A 20163-nucleotide genomic window follows, 5' to 3' on the forward strand; every position below is an offset into this window, starting at 1 on the left:
ATCTATCTATCTATCTATCTATCCATCATCCATCCATCCATCCATCTACCTACCTATCTATCCATCCATCCATCTACCTATCCATCTATCCATCTATCCATCTATCTCCCTATCTATCTCCCTATCTATCTCCCTATCTATCTATCTATCTATCTATCTCCCTATCTATCTTAGTATCTACCTACCTACCTACCTACCTACCTACCTACCTACCTACCTACCTACCTACCTACCTACCTACCTACCTACCTACCTACCTATCTATCTATCCATCCATCCATCTACCTACCTACCTACCTACCTATCCATCCATCCATCCATCTACCTACCTACCTATCTATCCATCCATCCATCCATCTATCCATCTATCCATCTATCTATCCATCCATCTATCTATTTCCTACCTTCTGGTAGTAGGCGGGGTTTCCTGTCAGGTAGGTGAGGTGAACGAACTCCATGTGCAGAGTCCCAAACTCTGCCAGGATGCTGCTGCCGGCCGACGCCCAGCCCCAGTTACGGCCAACACCACTGCAGAGGAGGAAAGGAGAATAATGAAGGATTCAAATAAAATGAGTCTAGGCTGACAGGGTTTCCGATGTAGATATAGAACATGTGATCAGTCAGGTTGTGACATTTTTGTTAATTTCCAGCGTTTAGGGGGTTATATATTTTGATCCACTGGAACTATAGTAAAAGAAAACGACTGAATGACTAAGACTCATTTTGAGTAATAATTCACCGTCTGATAATGCTTTTGATTATGCAGTTCTACAAATAAAATATATAATACAAGTGAAATTGGGAAAATAGATCAAGCAGAGCACTTTTACAAGCTGTAGGTTAGCAGGGGGACTACAGGTTTCTATAGGTTTGATTTAACACTTCTTTAAAACTGTTTGTACTGCACGTTATAAGAACAAATTCACTCTGAAAATGAAGGCCCAGCTCAAAACGCACACACAGACATGTTCAGTTATTGGAATGGATTCAACTCATTGTCAGGTTGAAGTGGAGCCACGTTGGGAATAACACGCGGGCAGCACATTATGTAACAATAATAATGATAACCGTGTAAGTACAGTTTGTTCAATCCCACACAGCCCTGTGAAGAGGTCTCATCAGGATACAAAGGTTAAAACGCATGAGTGTGGGCGGACTGGATTTGAAAACCAAAAGAATATAAGAAGATTAGTAGAAATGGGCAGTGGAGAAAGATAAGAACAATGTTGAAGTACTTTATTTAGTGTAGTATTTCCATTGTATGCTACTTCTACTCCAATACTTTATTTCCTGCACATAGGAGTTAATACTTCATAATTTTTTTTACATCTAAGTTAAGAATTTAACCTTATTATATTGTTTGTCTTACATTTTTCTTATAATATCTGTGTGTTTTATTTCCTTTCCTGTTTTTCCTTGCCTCTTTTTGCTGTTATGAAACCTGCATGTCTCTACAGGGATTAATAAAGGTTTATCTTATCTTATCTCGTATCTCTCTTAAAAACCACTACATTTAAATTGCTTTCTTAGTCTATATCAATACAAGGTGACATAATATTTTGTTCACAGCTAGTTTTCACGGGCCAAAAGTGGCAAACGAGACATTTTTCAGTATATTGAAAAAACTCCAGGAAAAGAGCAAAAAATAAAAAAGGGTCAAATGACCAGATGTATCAATCAAGCCAAACCAGTTTGATCCGGCTGCTCAGTGGACACTATATATATATTATTAAATTTGTGTCAGGCTCTGGGTGAAGAGGAGGGGTTTCTGTGTCACTGACCTCTTCAGGTTGACCATGGCCCAGGGGATCCCGGTGGGGGTGTTGAAGGCCGGGAGCAGCTTCTCCGCTAGCTGCACCGCCTTCAGCTTGAACATCTGCAGAGAGAAAAGAAACGGTTCAAATCAACATCGGTTAACTTTCCTTTTTATCGCTTGAAATCCTCACGGTCCATCAACCTGCTTATTATTCCTCTCACAGCTGACAGGTACAAGCATAAAACAACTGCCAAGGACCGAAACAAATGCAGGATGAAGGCAAATAAGACATCTGGAGACAAGGGATTGCTAAATGATGGCCACAGTGTCAAAGCTGAATAGATTTATGGCTGATATATGCAGAACTGCTCCTCAAACAGCGCTGCAGTTATACGAAATGTTGCCATTAAGACAGAAAGCAGGAGGTCGCAGTCATTCAGCAAGTTTAGAAGCCAGAGTTCACAGTTTTTATTATCAGAACTGTCGTCTCAATCCAGAACGAAGCAGCGACATGTGTTCGTTTTGAGTTTACACCAGTTCTCCTCTCGTCTGACAGATGAGGCTCTGAAGGATCTGATGTTTTCTCTCAGCACGCCAATCAAAGAGATAAAAGGAAGCTAAGGTTATTCTGCGGCTGAACTGCATACAAGAATCTGTGTCAAGCTAAAAATACAAGTGTATGTGTACAAATACAAATGATGGCAGGCTGCAGGCTGCAGACAGCAAATATACAAAAGTGACAACTTAAGTTTTAAGCTCAATTTAAAACCTGCACAGCTCTCCACTTTATATTCTAGTATTTGTCATATTTTTACTTAGTGTTATGTTTATTTATATTTTTGTAAATACTTTTCTCTTTTTTATAATAGTTGTTATTGTTTTTAAATAAAATTGTTTTAGCCCCTTTTCCACAAACTATTCCTCTAACTTGTTGTTTATGTACAGTATGCACCATTCAAACCAAAACAAATGCCTTGTTTGTGGCAAATAAACAGGATTCTGATTAAAAGATTTGTATTCATCTATTAGTTTATTTGGTCACATGTTTATCAGAGAACGTACATATAACCCTAATTTCTCACACACAGAGATATGCATTTCAGTCCATTGTTACCATTTCTCCGCCTGATGTGAATGAATTGTCTAACAACACAGGAGCAGGAGCGCCTGCAGAGAGTGTAATAAACCCCACAACAACATAACAAAAGGTGACAGATTTATGCCCAAACAAAACAGAAACGTTTCATTATTCTCAGCATGAATTGCAAAAACGAAATGAATGTAAAGTAGACATTCGCAGCGGGACTTTAAGTTTAAGAGCCACTTTCTGGTTATTGACAGATGAAAACATCACCTTCCAGAATAAAGCAATTTTAAAAAGTGGCAGCGACAGACAGCAATAAAATAGAAAAGGACAAACTGACATAAAAATAAAAATAATTATAAGCTGCTTTAGTGTTTCTCGTTTGCTCCATTATTGTTATAGTATGAAACGTAGGAGTCAATTTTGGCATCATAACAAATCAAATATTAAAAGAAATCAACGAAAAACGTCTATTTGATAATGAGTGTTGTTGCAAAAAGTTACATTTAAATGCAATATTACTGTACAGCAACAAACAGTCATTTGCTCTCTTCCTAAATAGCTTGAGGGACCATGGCAGTTTACATAGTGTTATAAAACGGACAAGTCAAATCAAGCAATCTGATTGGTTATTAGCCGTGATATACTGAGCTTATACCACGGGTAGAATTGTAGTTACTTTTCACAACAAGTCAGTATCCCTCCGCGTCTGAGAAAAACAGTATACCGTTGGGCTGAAAAGCAAACAAGAAAGCAGCGGAGAAGTAACGGGGCAGAAACCCTCCTTTTGACGCAGCGGTCCAGACATAGACATCAAACGCCAAAACATATTCAGTGTGCAGTTCCTTTGGCATTAGGGCAGGGATATCTAGATACTTTTGAAGGTTTGACTTAATTAATTCTGCTACTTTTAAAGCAAGCAACAATATGTTCAAATCTGTAATCAAAGAGGTCCGCAAAAACGCTATCGACCAATCAGATTGCTTGATTTGACTTGTCAGTTTTGTAAATATATTTACATTTCTTCCGTTAAGAAACAAACTTACAAAGCATAAAATTGAAACATTTAAGATTAACTTCGACCTCCGGGGGGGTCTTACTATAGTATGGAGGAGTGGATTGAGCAGTGCCTATCTCCAGAAAAAAAAGCACCTACAGTAAACTACGACATGCAGAGCTACGTGAAGAGCAGGTAGACCAACTGGAAAAGTACCACCATTCAAAAGCTTTCTGATGCGGGTCTTGAAACAAAGCAGAGAAATTATGACCGTTAGTGACCACAGGTGCGAAAGCTCTCTCCAGAGCTACTGGAAGCCCAATCTCTGGGACCGGAGAAAGTGGAGCAATATTCTCGCCACGCCAAGCAACAGCCTCGAACAACCTCAACCTATACAAGTGACCACGTAAGCCATGCTACTGATGCTGGACAGGTTTTCAGTGGATGCACAATAAACAGCAACATACACATTAATGTAAATAAACACATAATGGATCAACGCTCTCTGTCTAATATGTTCGCTAGCTGTTAGTGTTGTTGCATAGCAACCACCTCGCACTATGTTTCGTGCAGAAGGCAACGGAGGGACTATTTTATTTTGAACATCATTATTTACTAATAAAAACTATTTAAATTGGAGTGTGTATTTTTCTTCGCGTCGGGCCGAACCACGCCCCTTAGCTGTGATATAAAGAGCATATACCACGGCCTGTCGTGAGCTATTGCTTAATTATAAAACAAGTTTGACAGTCTAAAAAAGGCTGACTGCATTTTAAATACCAGCGCTAGTGGATAGGGTATCAAAGAGTTGCTCCCACTTTAAAACTGCATGGCTCCCGACATTTAGATCCAGGTTGTCAGAAAAGTCAAGAAGAAAAACTGACAAGCAAACAGCTCCAGAGGCTGTCAGAGTCTCAGGTGGATGTGTGTGTGACTTGTGAAGGACAGTTGTGGGATAAACGCACACATGGGGAGTAATACAACTCGCAGACAGCATTCAGGCAAAGCAGCGCCGCAGAGAAAAGCAGACGGAGGCGGATTCATCAACACAATCTGTCAGGGCTGAGCAGCTTTATGCAAACAACTGATATATATGGAGAACTCGCACCGTCTCGCAGAGTAAGAGAGGGAACAATAACACATGGTGGTGTTAGCAGAATACTGTGGAGGTTAACATGGGAGAGAAACATGTGCAGAAAAGACGAGGAGGAGGAGGAAGAGGGCGAGGAAGAGGAAGAGGAGGGGAGAGAACAATGCAGACAAACAGATGTAGGCCTGTATATGAGGAGGCTATGCAGAACATGAGATATATTAGTAAGAAGGATTAGAGCGGATCAGAAAGACAATAGCTGAGTTTCTATCCACTTATATTGTATTAACACAAAGAGGAATAAATGCTGAGTGCAACGGAATGAATCCTGACTAGAGAATGATTCTGGAGGGGAAAACGATGCATATTGCAAGAAGAAAGTGCAATTGGTAAAGAATGGGCAAATTAATCACGACGTACATAAATTAAAGACCAATTTTTCTTTTTTTGGGTTAATTTGACTGGTTTCATTGTTCATGTTTTGTTGTATTGTGAACTTTTTTTTACTTATGTTCATTGTATTGTTATGTTTCAGTGCATTTCATCTGGTTCAGTTAAGCACTTTGGGCTGCTTCCTTCACGCATGGTGCTTAATGAATACATTCATTATTATTCTCATGATTACATAAAGAATGTGACTTCAACGTTAACTGAAGAAATGAAAAATAAGATCTGTGTGGAGTGATGAGGAGACCTTTAACCTTTTTTAGAGATTTAAAAAAAGTACATTTTGTTATTTGTGCTTGTGTGTGTGTGTGTGTGTGCGTGTGCGCGTGCGTGTGTGCGTGCGTGTGTGCGTGTATGTGTGTGGGTGGATCCAAACGTCCCATCTGGGGAGCCGGCCGGCCGGCCGCCATCACAGATAGAACTCAACGGTTTATGATAATTATTTTCCTCGCTGCTTTTCTCTTCACGCAGGGATGAAAGGAGAGGGGAAAGAGACCAGGCCTCCTAAAGAGACAGCAGTGTTATTGTTGACTGTTAAAGGAAACCTGCCGAGAGATGAAGAGGAAAATAATCTCTGCTTAATTAGGGCCTTAAAATGTTCCTTATCTTGTTTTTTATTATGATTCACCATGGAGAATTATCACACTTCAGACAAGCTGTGCTCCGACTGTTTTCACGTCAGTGTTTAGCATCTGCTGTGAACAGACTCTGACATTATGCAACAATATGCAGCCATGAAGGTACATTTTGATTGTTGATTTGTTGTGTTCGGTACACTTAGTTGTGCATCCAAAAAATAATACAATTAAACTCATTCATGTTACATATCTGTATCAAACATGTGAAGTACGCAAACAGCATTATTTATGTTGTCAGATTTAAATATCTTGCCAAGAAAGACAGTAATTAAAAAACAATGATTTTACAACTGCTAAGGAATTTGTTGGGCACAATGCTGATCGTTTTTAACCCTTTCACTGTTTTGAAGTAGGATAAATATTGTGGTTGCAGCTACAGGATTTAAAGAGTATTTAAAACACATAAACATAGGACATTTCCTTCTATCAAACAGGATTTGGAATGTTAATTCCTGGAGCTCATCATGATTTTGTGAATGGACGTTATTAAACCTTCTCTTTGGCATGTTGTCCTTTTCTACCAAAGACTAGTGAAGTGTGCAACGTTCCACTGATACATAATAAACAGCACAAGTTTATCTCTTTTTCCTCCTTGACACATCTCCAAATCACTGCAGAAAAATAACCACAGGGCCCATGTGCATCAATAAGAATATGATATTAAAAGCTTTGAGGTAAAGAAAGTCCTCGGGGAGGGGGAGGCGGGCAGTTTGTTGTTGGCGTTTCTATGATTCTCCCTCTGGGTCTGACAGCTCTGTGATCATCAGCCTTTTAAAATGCATTACAGACCACTTTCTAATCTATCACTGAAGGATGAACTCTCGCAGGGAGCATGTACCTCAGTTAGAGCTTTGATTTAAATGAATGCTGTCAAAATTATCGCGTTAACGGCGGTGATTACTTTTTTGAATTAATTGCGTTAAAATATTTAACGCATTTAACGCATGTGCAGAATGTCCGGGCCATACATCCCACCAGTGGCAGCGCCAGGGTATGGCTGGGGTAGGCTACACCCATACCAAGAAATGGCTTAGCCCCACCATGAAAAATGATATTAAAGTAAGCAAAATAAAGTCCGCCAACTCGCGCCGAGAATTGCACAGACAGCAGTTAGTAAGATTGATTTCAGTAGCCACTTGTCTGGAAATACCGAAGACCAGAAAAGGTTTTGAAAACTTTTGTCAATTGGTGATCGTCTTCTCAATAGAACATCTTTGATAATGTCTTCTGGCCAATCAGAATCAAGATAACGGCGTGGTGGTGTTGTTGCAGGAGGTCCCGACGGAGAATACTTTTGCTGTAGTACAGTGGTGTACATAACTGGTACGCAGGTTATGTGCGTAATCTGAAATGCGTACCGTCACTCGTGTCACAAAGCGCATTTGCGTACCGACGTACTTGTGAAGCTTTTCCAGAAGCCGGTTAGATCACCGGACGACAGAGTCGGTCTCCGTGTGCAGAAAGGGCTGCTGTTAACGTCGGTCTGTACAACGGAATTGTGCCAAAACTACGCAACCGGCTGCGGAGGGAGACTCCCCCCCTTCACTGGAGAACTGCGCTAAAACAGCTGATCACAACGTTCACACTCTGTGGTCAACAAGTACTCCACTAGCCCCCGTCCCCCGTCGACTTTCCTGAAGTACTCCCCCGTTGATAGAAATCAACACGTAATGAATTAAGACCCCACGGTTTGATGATTGATAGGTGTGTGGGCTGTCTTTCATTTTGACACACAGAACAATGTTGTAATAAACATAACAACTGTATGTTAAATGGATATATCCGCCTTCTTTCATTTATCTTTCCATTCCCACAACAATATACATAAAGAAATGGCATATTTCGGACATAGTTCGAATGGTGATTAATCATGATTAATTAATTTTAAGCTGTGATTAATCTGATAAAAAATGTTAATCGTTTGACAGCCCTAATTTAAATGTGTTTAGATTACAATCAGAACAAATGTGCACATGTAACGTTCAGGTGTAAATGCACATAAACGGCAACTACCTACTTCTGGAGGTAGTCAGGGATGCATTGTGACTGCATTGAACATTGAAAAAGGTAGGGTTGGGCAATATATTAATATTATACAAGTATCGTGTTATGAGACTAGTTATCATATTATTGCATTATTGTCATTCCCTGGTTTTAAAGGAGAGAGATATCATAGCCCTTATAATAACATTTCTGATATTTATTTATCAAAAAGGTTATGTGAAAGCAGCAATTATTAATTCTTCAACATTTTGTAAATACGATATTAAGGTATTTGGTTGGTTTTCAATCCACATACTACAACTATATAAGGGAAAATATGTCCGAGTGCAAGCAAGCAGTTCTTTTTTTATAACACCGGTCGCAATCTACCGTAAATATGAGCTGGGCAAAACATAAGCCTTTAGCATCTACATCCGGCTAAAATATACACAAAGCAATCACATTTACAATAGCCAGAAACAAAGGTAATCCATTGAGTGGTTTGTAACATCTAAACATTTACTAGCCATTTAGCCAGAGGATAAAAAAAGTTAATGACATAGTTTGTCTTCCGGAGAGCGCTGACAAGCTAAATAAGTAGTGTTCAAAAACATTGTTAAATATCTGCAAAAACATCAAATATAATTTACAGTATTTACCAAAATCTAGTGTAATTGTACTAAAAGTACTCTTTCATTTCTCTAACTCTTATTTCTTCTGTGCTTCTCTCCCTCCACTTCTCTGCAGCCCATTTCCACTTAAGCCCTTTTCCTTTATTCACCCATTTGCAGTGTCATATCTCTCGTCTAACACTCTCCCCAGCCCATTTCTCTTTTCCTATTAATCTTCTCTGCATTCTCTCCCTCTTTCAGGATTAGTAACGCCCCAAGGCCGCTGGGGTGTTTAGTTTCGGTGGGTTAAATTCCCAGACAGCAGATTTAAAATGGGAAGAGTGATGAGGAGGGTCAGAGGGGGACACGGGCCGGTGTTGTGGCCCTTATGTGGGAGAATGACGTTAACATGGCTGGGGTAAGAGAAACGACTCCTTGTGGGAATAGCCGTGCAAAAATATTTGTGCGATTGGTCTTGTTACGAGCCTTGGATGAAATCTCCTGCCATATGACACATCAGTGTTTCGTTCCCAGGGACAAGGAGAGCTCTAATCCGCCACTCAAACACGTCCTGAACTCAGCCAATGATCCAGTTATTACACACGAGGATATTATTTGTACGCTGAGAGCAGCTGTCTGCAAGAGACTCAAATCGCTGCAAAGCAGAAAAAGCTCAGAGAGATATGAGAGTCTAGACAGAAGCAAACAGAAAAGAGTGTGTACAAAAAGTCACAGAGAAATTCCAAAACACACAAACACCTACCCACACACAAGGAGCAAATGCTCAACTGTATTCTGCACTGACTAGAAAAATGTCTCTTCTTTTGACACACTATGTTATGCATAGAGGTCCTGAAATCATGAAGCAATCCAACCAGAAGTGTTTTCATTTTGTATTTAAGGGGCCCTGTAATGCTCATTCTTAGGTTCATATTTGTATTCAGTGTCTCTACTGTGACATGTCTCCATGCTTTAATGTTCAAAAGGGTCTTTATTCGTCTCATACTGCCTGTGCTGCAGCACCTCTTTTCACCCTCTGTCTGAAACCAGAGCCCAGTCTGCTCTGATTGGACTCTTTTGTGATTTGTACACATTACATTTCATACATGAAATACACTCCCCAGAATTTACACAATCCTACACACAGTCTCTGATGTAGGTGGTGGGTTACTGTTGACATGTAATGGAGTCTCCTAAAGGGATTAAGGGGACTGTGAAATGTGCTGAACGCTTGGTAAGACGGACCCCGAGGGCCAACATGAGCAATAGGATTAAGTCACCCGTTGAGTGTGTGTGTGTGTGTGTGTGTGTGTGTGTGTGTGTGTGTATGTGCGTGTGGTTACTGTACGTCATGTCCTTACTCATGCCACTTCACCATCAGCTGCACCATTTGCTCATATTGATTGTTCTTAACAGGCAGGATGATAAGCTGCCATGGAGACTGCCAGCAAATTAACTCAATGTGTAACACACACACACACACACACACACACACACACACACACACACACACACACACACACACACACACACACACACACACACACACACACACACACACACACACACACACACACACACACACACACACACACACACACACACACACACACACACACACACACACACACACACACACACACACACACACACACACACACACACACACACACACACACACACACACACACACACACACACACACACACACACACACACACACCCCTTAGCGTCTGAGTAGATGTGAGTCGTTGTTCTGCTGAAGTGCTTTTACTGCATTAGTCCTCTACCCTCTTTTCCCCTGAGGACCGCTGGAAATAGAACAAAGCTGAATCTTTTCCCATACAAGGAAAAATTAAGTAACTTTTGAATATGGGACATCCGTAGAGGTAAAAAGCAGCTCGTCTAAAACAGAGGAAATGGTGTTAAATTGAAGTTTAATATCAGTGTCCATTTCTTCGAGAGGAAGTCCAGCAACCGATAAGTAGCACTTCTTATATGAAGCGTCTGAATCTGCGTTAAGCGTTATTCACACAGAAAATCCTTTGCTTCATTTTCTACTTCATATCATCCTAGTGTTTCCCTCATTACCTTAATTCTGTATCCCCTCTTTTTCTTGTATTAAATGCATGGTCCATTTCCCCACATCTTCCTGCTTGTCATCTCCATTAGAGGAATCTCTCACTCTTCTTCTGTCCTCTTCCCTTTCTGTGTCTCCTCCACACCTCTCTGAATTAATCTCATTTGGACTGTCTTCTAACCTTGTCATCTTTCTAACTCTGCTCCTAATATGACTTTGGCAATGTGTCTGAATCACCCCATTACATTTTAAAAAGAAGATGGATACTGTGTAATGTCCCCTGGGTTTGTATGGGCACTGTAAGCCAAGTGTTTGCAGATAGGATTCATAAAGCTGTGATGAAATTAAAATGTCTCGCCCGTTTCTTACACCATCTCGGTTTCCCTTCGCGCTCTCTGTGTGTGTGTGTGTGAGTGCGTGTGTGTTTGCCTTCTGTCACAGCAGCAGACGAGCATGTCATCACAGCAATACCGGCGAAGGGGAAAAGGACTCCCAGGGGATGACGACTGTTTTTTTAGAAACAACTGGGGTGTCCTCGATATTCGCTGCTCCATTCCTGACAATAAGGTGAAAACATTAAGCTTTGCACACGCTGCAGTCTGGTATACTAAAAGTCGAGGCAAATCGTATTCATGCTGTCAACGGTGGGACACATCACTACAGATTTGTTAATTGTTCACATCTTCTCTGCAACAGCAAGCAGAGCCAGTGAGGTTTTACCCAGAAAACTCTCATTATACTAAAAGGAGGATGTCCTAAAAAAGCTGCAGGCGATCGAGAGCAAGTCCTGCTTCCCCCGAGTGATAACACACACCTTTTTCTATTTTTGTGCTACAGCTTCTCCCACCCTCTATGTTACAAAATAGCGAAGAGAGCCTATTTACCAATTTTGTCGACATTTAAACATACTTCACTTACAAACAGTGAATACCTTTTGCTTTCCTTACGGCCCGTCTACACTACAGGCATGAAAAAATCTTGAAGCTGGGCGTGTCTGAAGCTTGGCGATTTTTTGCGAGCAACCAATCACATGAATCTCCCGCCCCCAACATACAAAGCAATAGCAATATTAAAACGAAGTAAACTGGATATAAACTCTCCAAACAGGCGAAAACCTATCAGTTTCACCCACTGTCTCTGCCACCTCCCTCCATGCCTGGTTCCTCCGGTTTGTATCCCGGTAAATAGTTCCGGTCGTAAAGAACCGGGTGATTTGCTACCGTAATATCTCGTTTGGAATATGAGGAAATGAACTGCCGTCTGGCTCTCCCAGCTTGCACGCGGTTTGATTTGCTGCGCTTGCACTGGCGGGATTTGCATAAACGGAATTTGATTGGCTGATGCCAAGCATCGAGCCTCAAAAGTTGAACATTGTTCAACTTTTGATGCCGATAGATGCTCGTGATGCTTGCAAAGCCATGCCATGCTCCCCACAATGCAGTTCGGCGAAGATTAAAAATCTTCTACGTCACCCCATTCAAGTGAATGGGCGAAGCGTTGAAAGCATTTTTTGATGCCTGTAGTGTAGACGTACCGTTAGAGCTGCAGGATTTGTAATAAAACCCTAATTGAAACTATTTTGAGGGATATTGCAATTTTGAAATGATTTGCAATATTAATGGGAATGACCATTTTTGAAACAGTTTTCGCATTATCATTGAAAATTGTAAATAAATGATCATGGTGAAATGGTTTAAAGATGATCTGTACCATTCAAGGATTTTTTAATAAGGTCTGTAGAAGGGCTGTACCCGAATATCCGAATATTCGTTCGTTGGAGTACTATTCGGGTTTCAATTTCGTTATTCGGATATTCGTTTTTTTGTTGTTGAATTTATCGAAATCTCCAATATCAACGTAAGAGCTTGTGCCTCTTCATGGGGCGCTAACACTTAACCATAAAAATTATACGGTAGTTTACTTTCTCTGTCTTCATATGTAGATATGACTTTTCTCCGTTAATCTCTGTCACGTTGTTTCCATAGCAACAACAACTTCCTGTCAACAGCGCTAAGTCTCCTTCAAAATAAAAGCATGTCCATAAAAAATAGGAAGCCAAGCCAAATTACACTTAAGACATCATACAACTGCAACGAAAGTAACAAACACAATGCAATATCCTTTTCAATTTCAAAGAACACAAATTGGGTTGTATACACTAGCGAATAACTATAACACAACAATACTGTAGAATAACAAAATGAATGTCGTGAATAAACCGAAATGCACGCGTTGAAGCATATCCGAATATTCGCTGCTGATAACTACCGAATATCCGGAGACCGAAAAATGGTATTCGGGACAGCCCTAGTCTGTGTAGAAGACCGGACTCACTCACGCAAAACTTCTTTCAGATATTTAGCCTTTACCAAAATTGTACTTACTGCGATCTGGATATTGTCCCAGTCTATACTGTGGTTTCAATTCAACTTACTCACAAGTACCGTAAGTGCCTGATCCAAAGTGGAAATCCTTAAGTTGCTTCCAAGACCTGGTGATCATTTCATAATTATTCTGCATCTCGTTGCCTTCCCCAGAGAAAGTCTTGGCGCATTTCTCATCGTACAAGTTTGGACTTTCTCAAAAAGAACGTGTCTGTTGCATCTCTAAAGACGGGCCTAAATCCCAGTGATAGCGATGGCAGCCAATCCTCTCTCTTCCCTTTTATCCCACGTGTGTCTCCCTGCGTCCTGCTGGGCATTCAGAGGCGCTGCGATGCCCTGAATGTGTTTGACGGGTTCAGTGTTTAACAAAAGATGAGAGGGAATCAAATGCTCCTTGGCGAGATCAAACAGACCAACAGTGTAAACAGTGCAGTCTGCAGTCATATTATCAGTCCCTGGACAACAGCTCAGCTCTCCATCACAGCGCAGACGGTGAGAGGGAAAGATAGAGAGTGTGGGGAAGGGAAAGAGATAGCGTCAGGATGAATAAGACTGGCAATAAACAGAAAATTGCAACAAGAGACAAATACTGCATGTCTGTGTAAAGAAGTTTCAATTATTATTTTCTATCTCCAACACCTTTTGTCTTCTTTTATGTGTCTCTGGTTTTTTGACTTTATTGTCCCGTTATTTCTCCTCCTATTTCCTCTAGAAAGTTCCCCTGTAATTACGTCTAGTTATCCTTACCCTTCACCATTATTATCTCTGTCCGCTGTCTTTCTAACACCCTCTTCATTTGCTGTTCCCTTTCTGTCATTCTCCTTTCCCTTATCTCCTCCAGTCCCTCCCTGTGTCTGCCTCAGTGTGGCTGGGCTGTAGCGTTTGTGCCTGTGGAGTCTGCAGCGCCTCTTTTAGATGCTGTCATCTCATTATCCTACATTACAGCGCTCAGCTTGCTCCCCTGACCTTCTCCCGTCTCTGAGCAATCTGCTGTTCCTCGCTTAAAATCATCCCCGTGGTTTCAGTCGCTGTCTTTTTTTCCTTCTGCTGAAGGAACGAGGAGAAAAACTCTTGCACCGCTTTTTTTTTCTCCTCACATGCATAATGTATGTAACCATGAAAAGAAAACTTTAAACAAGGAGTGTGCAAACGTTGGGCCACAGGGGGGAAGAGGTATGAATCCAAGGCACACTAAATGTTGTAATTTAACATTACAAATAAGCCCTGATAGGAACAGTGAAGCTGCTCTCTCTGTAGAGGAGTTTCTTACAGGTCAGCTGTAAGACATTTAGTGAATAATTCAAATACACAATGTTCAATGCTGCTTCAGTGTCATAAGAAAAACATATGCATGTATTTGTTTTTAAGAAAGGACAATGCATATTTATCATGAGCACTTGAGTTGTCAAGGGAGAGTGTGAGAGAAACTCCGGCTGGAGGTAATTTTGAGATTTAAGCCTTTGCAGACCCTTTTTAAATGCTCCAAAAACATAACACACAACAAGGAAGGGAAAACCCTAAAAAGCATGATGGCCCCTTTAAGAGACAACACACAAGAGCAAAGGGACAGACAGAAACACATGAACAAAACCACAGAAGGCAAGCAAAGGCAACAAAAACATGAGCACAATTGAAGCATGATTGCAGCACATAAAAAGCCAACCCAGTCTCACGGCATGTCGTGGGATAGTCACGAAATTGATTCGTGTTCACCAACGCGATTTTTGCATTTCTTTCGTGTCACACAGAACGATTTGAAAAGCAATGTATTTCTATTGGTAGTATGTTGCGTGCCTGCACCACGTCTTTTTTTCCAGTCAAGTCTTGGAATACCGGAAGCTGTGGTTCATAAAAACATGTTCTTACTCTATATCTTACTAACCCTAACCCTATCCTTTTATTTTAAATTGTTGAATGTCGGAGTTCTTCTGCCGTCCGCGAGGGAAAGAAGGGGCTCAGAGCCTCAGAATACTGAAATCTATATTTTTTGTCATCTTTTTTTCCTTCTAATTTGTTATTATTTGGTGCAGGCAAGAAACGTACTACCAATAGAAATACATTGCTTCTAAAATCGTTCTGTGTCAGAATACGGAAATCTGTATTTTTTTTAAATCTGTTTTTCCTTCTAATTTGTTATTGCTTTTGAAATCGTTCTGTGTGACACGGAAACCATGGCGAAATCATGTTGGTGAACACGAATCAATAGATTAATTTCGTGACTGTGTGGAAAAAGCACAAATGCCTCATTAAAAGCCCTTATATACAAACCCATTAGCGTGTGACAAAAGCACATACCTAAGCACAGATGAAAGCTAATAGGCATAGATCATCTGAAACATAATGATGTAAGCCCTACTCCAGTTTATGACAGCGTGTTGATGATTTCCTTACATATGCAAGCCAAATGAACTGAGCATCCTTTTGCTGTACTGCCTCATCTGGGAAAATATGGACTTTCTTTGGCAAAGAAAGTGCTTATATGTGCAAGCTAAAGCTATGATAGCAAAAATGTCAAATATAACAACTCACAGGTATGTTGTAATGTGGTCAAACTCAAAGGTTTGTTTGTGCTAAGCTAGGCTAAACATGTTCATTACGGACTTCCTTTATGTATCATCTTTTTACACGACTGTATTAAAGACAGTAAGGAAGCACATTTCCTAAAATACTGCAGAGGTAGTTTCCTAGTCGCAGGTCTCAGAGGGAGACTCGTACCAGTGTTTCTCCCACAGCAGAGTGACATATCTGCAGTATATATACACACACTATAATAATCTACCTAATTGACACTGTTGGTCAGCATACCTGGCGAATAAAGGACACTCTGCTCCAGCATACATTCCCCTGAGCTTCACCGTCACATTTGTTGTGACAACCATTGAATAATGTGTTTCTGGCTGAGAGGGAAACACAGACCAAACGTGGATATACTGTGAATGAAGCTGCTACGTTTCTGTAAGTACAAAGGTGAAGGTGAACACAGTAATGAGCTGCAGGTACTGGCAGAACAAACTCAGAAAGAAAGAAAAGCACACACACTTAAATAGCTACCCGGAGAGAATGCAGACAAAACATTTGTACTTGATCAAAATGGTTTTTTGTCTTACTAGCTGCCAGTAAAATAAGCTGATGACTTGGATGCATCTGGCACCTTATCCTCGAGCTCTACTTCATGCTGCTTTAAAAGTAAATAGAGCTGGCTCAAATAAATACTGTTTTTAAAGCACATTGAATTTGTGCTGAAATATAGTTTATAGATAATAACAGCCCATAATATCACTGTTTTTGGATTTAAATGGATAATTGTTTTCCACCATGTGAGTGTTATCGTTAGAAGAAACCCTAGTCCACTATGACACAGCTGTTTGAAATACACTTATTTGCACTGGTGGAAGAAGGACTCCAATGTTTTACTTACAGTAATTCATGTTTGTAAAGCACTTACTAGCAACTAGGGATGGGAACGATTAATCGAATATTCAAAATTATTCAGGTATTCGAATATGAGTTATGAATATATATATATATATTTTTTTTTTTGAGGGGTGCCTAAGTTGATTACATATTATCAAATGGAATAATTCAATGTATAAGACAGTGCCATAGCTAAGTGTGTTAGGTCCAAAGGTGTGTTTTGCTCCGCTCACCGGTCCCTCACAGCTGCAGGTAGAGCTGCAGGTGCTGATCTCTCTCTCTCTCTCTTGCGTCCGGTTATACTTCACTCGCGTTTATGTCCAAATCCATCAGATCTAGTTCTAGCTAATGATATGGCTGCTGCCCCTCCCTACACGCAGATCACGCAGACTCAAACCTCACCTTATGCCCAAATTCCAGCTGAGAGGGTCTTCTCTACATCTGGCCTGATTGTGAATCGCCTCAACACCCGCCTCTCCCCTGAGTAGACATGCTCATATTCTTAAAGAAGAATGAGTATTGAATAGCTGCATTCTGTGCATAGGCCCTGTTACAGGTTGTTGATCTCTGTTGTAATAGGGTTACGTTACCCTAACCCGTTATGTTGTTCGTGTATGATCCCTCTTTCATTTCAAAACCAAGTTATGTTCCAAGCATGAAAGCTGTAGGCCTATAGCTGTGAACTGTTCAAACTGTGATCACCAGTTCAATACATTTGACTAATTCGACTTGGTTTCTATACTTATTTGAACATTTTCTTTTTTTAATTTTTTTATAAATAGGATATGTACATTTCGGTCAATCGGTTAACCGTTTTTTGGGGGGTCGAATATTCGAATATACATTTGCTTTCAAATTCCCATCCCCACTAGCAACCCTAAACAAGAGTGGGATTATTGCCCCAAAAACATGAGGACGTTTTCTGTCTTTCATGAACTTCAACTCTCTTAATTTAAAGTAACATTATCCAGAGAGACCTTCAAAAGGGGAAACATTTAAAACATGTTTTGCACTTTACAGTTTGACATTAACACAGGGAAAGAGGACTGGGAGTGACACTCACAATCATTTCCACAAACTATTAAGGTTTGTCATAAACATGCAGCAGTATTGGTCTACCAAATGACCAATGAGATCTAATTCAACGCTTGTATAATGCATCGCCACATCACATCATTTCCTGATTAGCAAAATCATACATCACCCTAAATGGCCAGTTGTGTGTGTTAGTGGAGAACGTGAAGAGAAGGAACATCGATATAGCTCTTAAGGAAACATGGGGATCAGATGTGAGATGAGAGGAGAGGCTCCAAACAAGAGTAGCAAGTGAGGATAAGAGCCATTACTGTTTCAAAGATTCAAGGAGGTAAAGAAGTAAAGGATGGGAGAGAAGAAAAAGAAAAGTGGGACAAGTGGAGAGGGAGTGCAAGGGAAACAGATGAAAGCAGGAGGTAAGGGGAAAGGTTTTAGAAAGTAGGATGGAAACGTAACGCAGACACTGGGAGAGAACAGGAGAAACAACATGTGCTGAAGACAACTGAGGAAAGCAGTTGGGGGAAAACGAAAGGGTTAGGCCCGTCACGCAATGAAGGGATGTTTCTGAAAGATCTGAGAGCTGTGGTGCGTTAACCTGGCAGTTCTATGATTATAGCAGTCGCGCTTAATTATCAGCAGTAGTTTTGTTCAAGGTAATAGAAGAAGTTACACAATATAAAGTAGGCCAGCCTTTTCTGTTCTTCTACTCAGTCCCAGTTATCTTAACGCCAGTTTCATTCTGGTTTTGTGTTTCCAATCTTCAGTCTTAACCTCTGTCCCTCTTCTCTTTGTACTTCCTTCTCTTGATGTCTGTCTCATCTTTAAACCCTTTTTCCTTTAAACCCTTTTAAGCCACCAATGTCTTAATTATATATATATATATATATATATATATATATATATATTATAGTATATAGACTCTTATTGCACAATTTTACTATTTTTCTTTTTGTATTTACTTGCATTTACTGTTTTTCTGTTGTATTGTGTTGCACTGTTGGTGGAGCCTGTGATCTAAGATTTTCATCGTCATGACTACACTGTAGCTATGCTAGGTTGGTATGACTAATAAAAGCCTTGAACCTTGAATTCAGCTCAGCTCCTTCTCTTGTTTTTCATGCTTCCTCCCCTCTCCTTCTCACTCGTCCCCTTCCTCACTTCAAAACATAGCTCCATCCCTAACACCAATGTATTTCTTAATGCAGTTAAACCCAAATGTCCCCTTGGCGCTGCCCAGTATCACAATGTATTCTGCTGCTGGTTGACTGGAGCAGCTGGGGGGGTTAAGTGCCTTGCTCAAGGACACGTCCAACGACAGCGAAGAATGAGCCTCACTCGCTTTCTGTCCACTCGGCCATTCATCATCCTCCTTCTCTCCTCCCATCTCTTTATCTGTGAGCATCACCTTCACACACCCTCCGTTCCTCCACCCTCCCTCCATCACTGTCTCTCCTCTCAGCCCTCCCATGCTCCATCACCCTCCTTCCCCACCACCCACTGCTTCTATTATCCCTCGACTGAGCGCTGATGAATGACTGAGTTTGATTTTTTTGGGGGGGAAAGAGGAGGAGGAGGATGTATCGAGCGAGGGAATTGGAGGGCAAGAGTGGGGAATAATAAGCAACTTTAAGTTTTGCTTGAAGCTTATGTTGTTATTCAGTGATTTCAAATCTCTGTTAGTCACTTTCAAAACGCAAAACCACGCCCTTTGGATCACTCAGTGCGCCCGGGAAAGGTTGAAGTGTTATTTGTAGGAGTAAAACTTGTAGGCGATAAGATCAGCTTCACTGTTTTTTATTGCTTTTACCACCGGAAATATATATACTAAGTTATCTGCTTTGGTATTAAATTGTTATTGCTTCTTTTATAAAAAACATCAACAAGAAAAGCTATTCTAATCATCAAGGAGACTGTCAACTTCAAATAGATGATGCATCTTCAGTTAGTGCTCATTTCTGAGGAAACACCTGAATAGCTATGCAACTGTCAAAAATAGATCCAGAGCATCTTTTGAAGTCGAGAATGAAATAATGACTGAAAAAAACACGACTGACGAGAAAAATACCTGATATTTTCTAGTCTGTTGCACTAGTGTGAAATATTACATTAATCATTCAAGTAATGATTAATGAGTACAACCCAGATACAAACAGACATCTCAACCTCAACATCCAGTTTTTAAGCAAGTACACCAGCAACAAAGTAGCAGTCCGCAATATAAAATGATAATTTAAAGATATTTTCCTTTGGATGTTTTCTTATATAAACACCAACAACTGCTACTGGTATTTGTTGAATTCACTCCCCTGCTAAGTTACTGTCGGTCCAGCTGTTAGCAACCAGAACTGAGACACTAAGGGTTAAGCAAATGGACTAAGCTTCAGAGTCACTACCAATAATCATTTAATGTGTATATAATAGAGATGTCCCGATCCGATCACGTGATCGGGGATCGGAGCCGTTCACGTGATTTTCAAAAGATCGGAATCGGGAGAAAAAAATCGGGGATCGGAATCTTTTTTTTTTTTTAAATACTTTTTTTATTCAATGTTACAAAACAAAAATGACCATGTTCAAGTCTTAAAGTCATCCTGAGGCCTTAGTTTTGGTTTCAAATTACACAACATCATGTATGTGTTGCTTC

General features: G+C 40.4%; 1 protein-coding gene across 1 annotated transcript in view; it reads right to left on the reverse strand.

Annotated features, from left to right (window-relative positions):
• man1a2 (mannosidase, alpha, class 1A, member 2) overlaps positions 1-20163 on the reverse strand; it is a 121382-nt gene that overhangs the window by 20217 nt on the left and 81002 nt on the right. The window contains exons 7-8 of the mRNA XM_079666137.1: positions 1782-1876; positions 405-528 (exon numbers count right to left, since the gene is read on the reverse strand). Of these exons, the coding sequence (XP_079522263.1) occupies positions 405-528; positions 1782-1876 (219 nt within the window). The remainder of the gene's footprint in view (positions 1-404; positions 529-1781; positions 1877-20163) is intronic.

The sequence above is a fragment of the Notothenia rossii genome (genome assembly GCF_949606895.1).
Source record: "Notothenia rossii genome assembly, chromosome: 2".
NCBI lineage: Eukaryota > Metazoa > Chordata > Actinopteri > Perciformes > Nototheniidae > Notothenia > Notothenia rossii.